This window comes from Oncorhynchus clarkii, chromosome 18 (genome assembly GCF_045791955.1).
Source record: "Oncorhynchus clarkii lewisi isolate Uvic-CL-2024 chromosome 18, UVic_Ocla_1.0, whole genome shotgun sequence".
NCBI lineage: Eukaryota > Metazoa > Chordata > Actinopteri > Salmoniformes > Salmonidae > Oncorhynchus > Oncorhynchus clarkii.
This window is the reverse complement of record NC_092164.1, coordinates 45749176-45758461: the sequence shown is the minus strand read 5'-3', so window position 1 is coordinate 45758461 and position 9286 is coordinate 45749176. Positions and strand designations below refer to the sequence as shown.

The 9286-nt window shown below is 49.9% G+C and overlaps 1 protein-coding gene across 1 annotated transcript; it reads left to right on the top strand.

Annotated features, from left to right (window-relative positions):
- Positions 1-7574: 7574 nt before the first annotated feature.
- Positions 7575-8906, top strand: LOC139372350 (uncharacterized). Its single transcript, XM_071112068.1, has one exon. It carries the CDS (start codon positions 7575-7577, stop codon positions 8904-8906), a length of 1332 nt encoding a protein of 443 aa, XP_070968169.1.
- Positions 8907-9286: the final 380 nt, after the last annotated feature.

The window sequence follows — 9286 nt, the reverse complement described above, 5'->3', positions numbered from 1 at the left end:
ACACACACACACACACACACACACACACACACACACACACACACACACACACACACACACACACACACACACACACACACACAGCAAGGATGGAGTGACAAAGTGCGGTGCTTAAAGACACACAGAGCCTGCGATGGCATTTCCATATTCTCAAGGCCGTGCAGAGTTCAACGAGATGCCCCGCTTGACCGTAGGCCCAAAATTAAGCCTGGCCCTACATTTCATTTGCTTTTGGGTGACAGTGAGAAAACCGTTAGGGTGAGAGGCACAATTCGACCTTAGGTATGTTCCTGTGGTCCTCCCGATCTGTGCAAGCCTAACCTTGACCGTGTGGCATTAACCCTTAACAGTTAATCAGGGTTTCTTGATCTCACAGATTGCAATGACAATTCTCCTTATAGGAATACATTGCCTGCTCCCCTAAATTCAACCTAGAGCCTATGTGGGTTAATAATGCCTTATGAACCTGTCTTCGATTAAAATCCATCAGGCCACTATGAGGTCTACCTGTGTCGATTCTAATCTTCCCCAAGAAACCGGAAGTGGTTCAAATCACCCTGAAAAGGTTTTTTCCATACCCATCCTGATGTTTGATAGAAATTGTGCATTCAACCCTGTGTAAATCAGTCAGTTCTTAACGTAAAGACTTAAAACTCAGGATTCTGTAACTGCATACCCCAATGAGGATATGTGTTTACTTTTAGCTTCCTGTGCCAACCGGAAGTGCCATAATTGGTGTCATAGGGGCTGTTTCAAAGGGTTAAAAAAGTCAGATCTTTCCAAAACAAAATCAGTCATGTCTCCCATAAAATTTCCAAGAAAAACTCTCTCTCACACACACACACACACACAGCTTGGACGGAGGGACACAGTGTGGTGTGTAGAGACAGACAGAGCCTGCAATAGTTAACTTTGTTCGAACTATTAAAGAACCGTCAGACCTAGAGTTCTGAAACTTTAGAAACCTGTTCTACAGCTCAGGTCGATAGTGCGTGGTGAGTTATGTGGTTCTAGAAGGTTCCTTGACCGAGAAACAACCTCATACATTTGAAATGACTTCAATTCATTTTGACCATTACGGAAATGACGACATTTAGATAAGTCCCAGAGTCGCAAGACTAGGTCCATTGAAACCGGCTCGGCCCATAGAGACGGACCCCAACGTTTACCACCCCGTAGCAAGGCATGGAAAAAAGTGGATTTTCAGCACCAATTAAGGTCTTGCTTGGGCACCGAATGACCTATCGAGCCGAAACTCCCTCATCATACATGACACATCTAGGTTGATTCATGGCTTAACATAGTGCTATGATTTGAATTTTTGCAAACAATGAACAAAACAAACAAATCCTGTCAAGAGAATAAATTGTACAAGTTAAATCACGTAAAAGCCAAGAGAGAAATTACACAACATATTTCACAAGCAGCAACTTTTCAGTAGATATGAAACACTTTTTCCCCAAACATTGCAACCAAAATGTATTCCAAAAGCTATGAAGTACTACAGAACCCACAGAGGAGACAACGCAATGGCTGCTTTTACACTGGCAGACCAATTCAGATCCTTTTTTTACTCATTTGTCTTTTGACCAATCACATCAGATCTTTTCAAATCAGCTCTTTTTCAGAGCAGATCTGATTTGTCAAAAGACTAATAAGTGAAAAACAAGATCAGAATTGTGCTGCCTGTGTAAACGCTGCCTTGAGTTGTTGATATATCAGCTGAGTGTACATTTATAGCCTGAACAGCCAGTTGTCATCACTGTTTGATTGATTGATCATGTTCATCTGCATGTCATTGTGGTGTCATAACGTTAGCCCTCTTTGTGTGAATTTCAAAAGTCTTTCCTTAACTCTTCGCGTCCTCTGTCCTCACCTTGGTTGTTTTAAAATCTGTCCGCTCCACAAAGACATACAGCTGAGAATGATCAATCAATAAGCCAGTGATTGAATGGCAACTGCAGGTTCAGGCAATAAATACACACCAAGCTGGTACGTCAACTAAGCATGGCAGTAAGGCACTGAGCTACTAATTGCGGAGTATTGCTTTGTCTTAGTTGCCGGTGTCAGCACTAGATTTATAGCTTCAGATTCTCGGTCACTTTGGATTTTATTTTTTCCTTGTTTTGGAAGAGAACGTGTGCCATTCTCCTTGTGCAAAATCCACCAACGCGGTCGGTCCCTGGGATTGGGTTAGCCAACACGATTTGGTTTGCTTGGAAGGAAAAGGAGTTGGAGCCTTTAGGACGGGAAACTTTTGGAAGGACAATCTTGATGGGGATTCTAAAGCTGACGGTGAAGGACGTATTTTGCTTCCAAGGCAACTCGTTGGAGGGAGCATACGACGTGGCACTACATACAGAGGAGAAACACGATGATATCCTGAGAAGGGCAAGAGCAGTGGGAGGTGAGAGGCCGATGTGCCACTATGAAATAACAAGCCTGGCGAGGAACAACTTTAGGGTTGTAACTGTCAACATTTACAACCCATACGTTAAGGATGAGGAGGTGAGGGCCTTTCTGGGGAGATACATGGATAACATCTCCTCAGCAAGGCACCTCAAAGACTCCCTTGGGTTTTGGAATGGGAGGAGAGGCTTCCAGGCCCTCCTCAGGGAGGTCCCAAAGGGACATGGTGGCTACCTCCATCCTCCTGCTATGTTCTCCCTGGGGGCTGACAGGGGGACATAGTTTTATGCATGTCAGCTCCCATTTTGCCGGCGCTGTATGGCCTACGGCCACATCCTCGCCTCGTGCAGCACAAGAAAGTGCAGATTTTGTGGATCTCGGGAGCACGAGGCGAAGGATTGTGACGAGCCTAAGGCGTGCCTCGGGTGTGGCTCGTCAGCACACCTGTGGCGGGGGTGCCCGGCTCGTCAGAGGTCATACGCGTCTGCGGCTGGGGGGGAGCAGGAGCGGGGGATGGGGGAAGAAGAGGAGGGGAAGGAAGCACGCCTCATGACCAGAGTACAGGCCCAGAGGGGAAGGCCGCAAGGAAGGAGGAGGAGCAAGAAGCGGCGGATGGAAGAGAGAAGTAAACGGAAGGCACGGGAGTAGGAGAACCAGGAAAAGCGGCGGAAGAAGGCAAGCGAGTGGAGGAGCATGAGAGAGAAGAAAGCGAGGGAGGGGTGGTGGAGAAGGAGACGGTGGAAGAGCAAGTGGAGTGGGGGGAAAGTGTCCTGGTGGAAGAGATGGGGGGTATGGTGGAGGAGCTGGCGGGGGGGGGCGGGGGGGGGGGGGGTGGTATCTCTCCACTGCCGCCATCACCAAAGAAGAGAGTGAAGAGGGTGCGATTGGTCGACAGTGAGAGGGAGGGGATGGCCAAGAGAGCGATGGGGGTGGGAGAAACCTCTGGGTTGCTGCTGGTTTCCCCAGGCCCTCAACTTCTGTTGGGTGGGGACCCACCTAACAAGACCCAGGACTGGGTACAGGAGGAGGTGGGTAGTTTTTTGTTTGGGGACTCAGCCTCCCCTATTTCTTTTCAAACCAGCTGCAGCGCTGGGGAGGGGGAGGAGTGTGGGGGTAGACCCAGGGTGCAGGGCACCCCGGTGCCAAACACTATTCCTGCATCCTGGGTTGGTGAGATGGAGGAAGAGGGGGGGACGTCGGGAGTACGGATGGTGTTCTCACTGGTAGATATGGAGCAGGGGAGCATCGGGTGAGTCTCCTGTTTTTGTTTTTTTTCTGTCTGGGTTTAGTATTTGAGTGTATTACATGTTTTTATTTTATTCTTTCATGGGGTCTAATTTTACTTTTGTTAGTTTAAATGTAAGGGGTTTAAGGGATTTTGTTAAGAGGAGGGCGGTATTTAGTTATTTGTTTTTTACAGGAGGTTCACCTGAGGGATGGAGGGGATGTTAGTAGGTTTAAGAGGGAGTGGGACAAGGGGGAGTCTGTTTGGGGTATTGGGGGGTTGCACTCATCGGGGGTAGGGATTTTGTGTGGGTACAGGGAGGTAAACGTTTAGGGTTCTTTTGTGGTGATGCAGGGGAGGGTTATGGGGGTGGATGTCACGATAAGGGATTGTAAATTTAGATTAGTGGTGGTGTATGGGCCACAGGTGACGGTAGACAGGAGGGAGATGGTGGACTGTCTGGCGCCCCTGTGCGTCCCAAATAGGAAATTAGTGATAGGGGGGGATTTTAATATAGATTTAGGAGTAGGGGGGATAGCAGTGCAGGCGCCATCACGTGGCCTATGGCTTGCCATGGTCTGGTTGATGGTGGCCTGCACACTACTCCGAAAATGGCCGGTCCTACATGGCGCAACTCCAGGGGGGTTGGGCGGAGGCTCGACTATATTTTTGTATCCAGGTCAAAGGGTAAGTTGTCTGGGCGGCTGTTGCCTGTTTTCTCTTCAGATCAAGACGGGGTGCTCCTGCAGGTGGGGTCGCCAGTCTGCCTCTTCGGTAGGGGGTACTGGAAGTTAGATCGGGATGTGCTGGAGGAGCTTTTTTTTTTTTGGTTTCTTTTGGAGGCTTGAAGGCCTCCGGTCCATGTGCGAGGGGGTGTTAGAGTGGTGGGAATTAGTTAAGGTGAGGATTAGGGCTTTTATAATAGGGTATTGCAAGAGGGGAAAAAGGGAGGAGAGGAGGGAGGTGGATCGTATCCAAAGGTTAATCGGACTCGAGTACGAGGCAGGCAACCTCGGTGGGTTGTTTGACTGGGAGAGATCCGCAACCCTAAAGGCGCAGCTCAGGGAGCGGAAGGCTAAAGCTTTCCTGGAGCGTGTGCATAGTGGCTTTCTAGAACACAATGATACTTGTTCCGCTATGTTCTTTAAGTCGGTTAGGGCCAGACAGAGTAGGAAGGTAATGCATGGCGTTAGGGAAGAAAATGGTAATATAGTTAGAAAACCAGAGGAAATGGTCCGGGTGACAACTGACCATTTCCAAGGTTTATTTAAGGAAAGGGAAATAGATGTAGAGCAGGGAAATGTGTTTTTAGAACACTTGTCCTGGCGGTTGCCGGAGGACATTAGAGAAGTGATAGAGGCCCAGATCTCACTAGAAGAGGTTGAGAGCGCTCTTAGGAGGATGGGAAAAGGGAAGGTGCCTGGGATGGATGGGCTGCCGGCTGAGTTTTATCTCAAGTTTTGGGGTATACTTGGACCAGTGGTCCTCGAAGTCTTGAAGGCCATCCTTGAGACGGGGGTCCCGGGGGGGGGGGGGATCAATGGCAGTTGGTGTGCTGTCACTTCTATATAAGAAGAACAGGCCTTGGCAACTGGCGGCCGTTGACCATGCTGTGCGTAGATTGCCCTTCCCTACGTCGCCCATGAGAATCAGACGTGCGGGGTAGTGGGCCGCTCTATTAGATGGAACCTACAGTTAATCAGGGACTCCATCGCTTGGGTTGAAGATAGAGGCCTGCCTTTAATGGTAGCAGCGCTAGATCAGGCGAAAGCCTTTGATCGCGTGAATAGATATTTTCTATTCAGAGTGTTAGGTCGATTAGGATTTGGGGAGAAGTTCATAGGATGGATCCGTACATTATATGTCGGAGCGAGGTGCCGAGTTAGTGTAAGTAGTCACTTGGGTGACGTTTTTGACCGCTCGTCTGGGGTCAGGCAGGGGTGCCCACTCTCGGCTCTCCTCTTCGTTCTGTACATGGAGCCTCTGGGGGCTGCCATTAGGGCAGACACAGGGGTGGAAGGCTTGATCCCTGGAAGTGGTGGGCTGCGTGTTAAGATGACGCAGTACGCCGACAACACTTCCTTGCTGCTGTGCAAGGACTCGTGCCTGACAAGGTCCCTTGCCATCATTGGGGATTTCACCCGAGCGTCGGGAGCGGTTCTGAACCATGCAAAGTCTTCCGTTAAGTTTTCGGAAGATGGCGCGGTAGGATGGATGTGCCCGGGGGGTTATCTCTCTGTGAGGGGGCCCTGAGGATTCTCAGGGTCCATTTTGAGACCTCCGGCTCAGCGACGCTGAACTGGAACATGGGTATCGCAGTGGTACAGAGGAAGCTAGCGATGTGGAAGGCTAGGTCTTTGTCTTTTATGGGCAAGGTCCTGGTCCTTAAGGTGGATGTGTTGCCGTCTCTTTTGTATTTGGCGTACATCTACCCATTGCCGGCTTGTCTGAGGAGGCCTCTAGTGAGGCTTGTGTTTCAGTTCATGTGGGGTGGCAGGTACGAGTGGGTCGCCAGGGCACGCATGCTCTGTCCCATCGGGGAGGGAGGTAGGGGGGTACCACATCTCCCCCTCAAGCTGGGCGCAATTTTTGTTTATTTTCTTGTTAACGGAGCTTGCTCATCCTGTGATACAACTGTCCGGTTACCTCCTGCGGGTGTTCTTCTCGTATCAGGCGAGAAGCGTAATGGTGTGGTCTAACACGGGTCCTCGGGCGGAACAGCTGCCGTGGCACTTTGGCCATGCGGCCAAGTGGCTGCGTGCGCACCCTGAGGTTGAAGTTGCCCGAGTAGGTTTAGATCACAGGCACCTGTACGAGGAGGTCAGACAGGCAGGGAGTCTGGCGCCTGTAGTGGGCATCTCGGCAGTGGTCTGGGAGGGAGTGCAGGTGCGGGGCCTGGACAACAGGCTCAAGGACCTGAATTGGTTGAGCCTCCACAAGTGCTTGCCGGTACGTTCCATCATGTACCGGCATAGTTTGGCGCAATCCCCCACCTGTCCAAGATCCTCTTGTGGCAGGGAGGAGACTGTGCGCCATGTCTTTTGGGACTGTTCCTTTGCCGGAGTAGTATGGGCTAGGGCACGGGTGTTGTTAGGTTTGGTAAGAGGGGATTTTGTATTGACGTGGGCCAGGTTAGAGAGAGGTGTAGGGAGAGCGAGAGGGACGGATAGGGACAGGTTTCTGCTCTGGCTTCTCATGAGTCTCTTTAAACGGGGGCTGTGGGAAGCCAGGCAGAACATGGTGAAGACAGGGAGAGATTGGGGGATGGAAGGGATAGTGAGGAGGGTGGAAGGAGATTTGAGGGGGAGGATGAAGAGGGAGGAAAGGAAGTGGGGGCAGCATGCTGCCCGGGAGAGGTGGAAGGGGGGTTTAGGGCTGGGTGTCATTTAGATTTGTAAGGGGATAGATTAGGGACGGGGAGATAGGGAAAGGTAGTTTGTAGGATGACGGGGAGGGAAGATGCTCCCCTGAGGTTTTGTTTGGTGTTTTTGTTTAGTTAAATTAAAATACCATTATTGGAGTATGAATGAAAATTATGAGTTGTAAAGAATGAATGGTATTGAATGTAATAAATTATTTTTTTCTTAAAAAAATTGCTTTGTCCGGGCTGTTGGTGGTTTAAGGCTTTGATATGGCTTTTGGAATTAATTTGGGGTAAGATTCTTTGGCCAATGTGTTTCAGGTCAACTGCAAGGTTGCTGCTTGTATTTGGAATGTTGATGTGTAATGGCAACTTATTTTCTTGACAGGATTGTGTTCCTTTGCTCATTGTTTGCAGAACACTCAAGTTTTACATGGGCTCCACGTGGTAAGGCATGAACACAAAACGTTGTCACTTTTGTCAGACCAACCTTCAAGTTTGGCACTGAATCTATAACTATAACCCTTCTGTTTAGATGCCCAGAGAGTAAGAAGCTATGGGTTTTCTGGCTCTTCCAGAATGGAAGTTGAGCAGAGGCAAACGGGTGGCAGCTATCCCCAGGATCAATTCAGACCAGCCTCTCACACTTCTGGTTCGGTCCAGAGTGAAACTAATTACCGCGGGACTGGATACAACACACTCGGAGGCTTTGCTCCAAGCTCCCTCCAGCCAGCCAGCCCCAAGAGAATCCAGGCCAACAATCTTCGTACTGTACAGCCTCACTCCGGCAGCTCTGGACTAGTCCAGAATCCTGATGTTGTGTTTAATGTCCAGAGTAGAACTGCCTCTAACCTGAAACCATCTACTCCTAACTATGGCTCTACCCAGAGTGAATTCAAGTTCTCCACCTCCAGACAACCCAACCAAGGCCTTGTCCAGACTCTGAGTAGAGGAGCCCCCAGCCTCTATGGTCAAACTGCCACCCACACCACCTCCCTCACCCACTATGTCCAGGACCTGAAGCAAGGGAGCAGCTTCCCTTCCCTGGCTTTCAAGGGACCAATGGAGATCTCTGCCCGGTCAATTTCCACTCCTGGCCGTGAAGTTCCCTCAAGTGGTTCTTCACAAACTTCATTTAGACCAGGTCCTCTGAGTTTTGGTTCTACTGAAGGTGGGAGTGCAACAAACAGCTACAAGCCTAGCTTCTCCCAAGATGTCATGCAATACCAGAGCAACTCTGCCAGTAGAAGTGTTTCAACTTCCAATCAATATGCCCAAACCTCTGGCCAGAGAATAGATGGAGCCTCTACCTCAAGTCGCGGCATGCCCACTTCTAGCCTGGCCTCTCGCTCCAGTCTTTTTCGCCCCAGCTCTACAGCTGGTGGAAACTCCTATGGCGCCTACAAGCCTGGCTCTGACCTTGGTGCAACACCAAGCCAAAGCCTGTTTACCTCTAACCAAGGTAGAAGGGGTTCAACATACAGCCAGAATATCCTTGCAAAACCTGCCCAAGGGAAGTACGGACAAATGTCTGCTCAGTGGGGGAGCTACCAGCCCAGCTATGCTGCCAGTAGTGGGCCAGTCTCCAGCCTCTTCAGTTCTACCCAGGCTGCCAGTTCTTCAACATTCATCCAGAATGCTCCTGCCACAGCCCAGAAGCCAAGTGGCTCTAAACCTGTCCCCAGTCAACGCTATCAGCCCAGCTATTTGTTCAATGCAGTGAAGTCCAACACTAGCTCTGCCAGACGTCCCAACCAGAGCCCCTTGTCTAGCAGCTATGACCCTACCCAGAGCAGGACCAGCAGTGCCAGCTCGATCAACCCTCGCCGCTTTGCCCTGACCATCATGCACAGCATCCCAGAATTGTACGGCGGATCTACAATCCACCGGCTCAAAGACCCTACTCGGTAGGAGTAGTGCCTCCCCTAGCCACTCAACCCAGCTCTTCAAGTGTCAGCAAGCCACAGCCAAACCTCTATCTGCCAAGCAGAAAGGCCCTAGCACAACCTAAATTGAGTCCAGAGCTTTAGGGGAGTCCAGAACATGATGAAGTGGGATCTGTAGCCACCTGTTGAGGTGAGATTTCAGTTTCTCTGTATTTTTATGCCATTTGGGCTGTTTAGGTTTACATAGGCAGTTCATTGATCTTTTTGCGATTGAATTTGGCTGCCTGTGTAAATGCAGCCTTGGCACCTGTCTTTGCTTTCATGTATGCTTGTTACTAATCTTTTTGTCTTCTAGGTGCTGTGACCTGGAAATGTTGTCAGGACTTCTCGACTTCAATTGTTTTA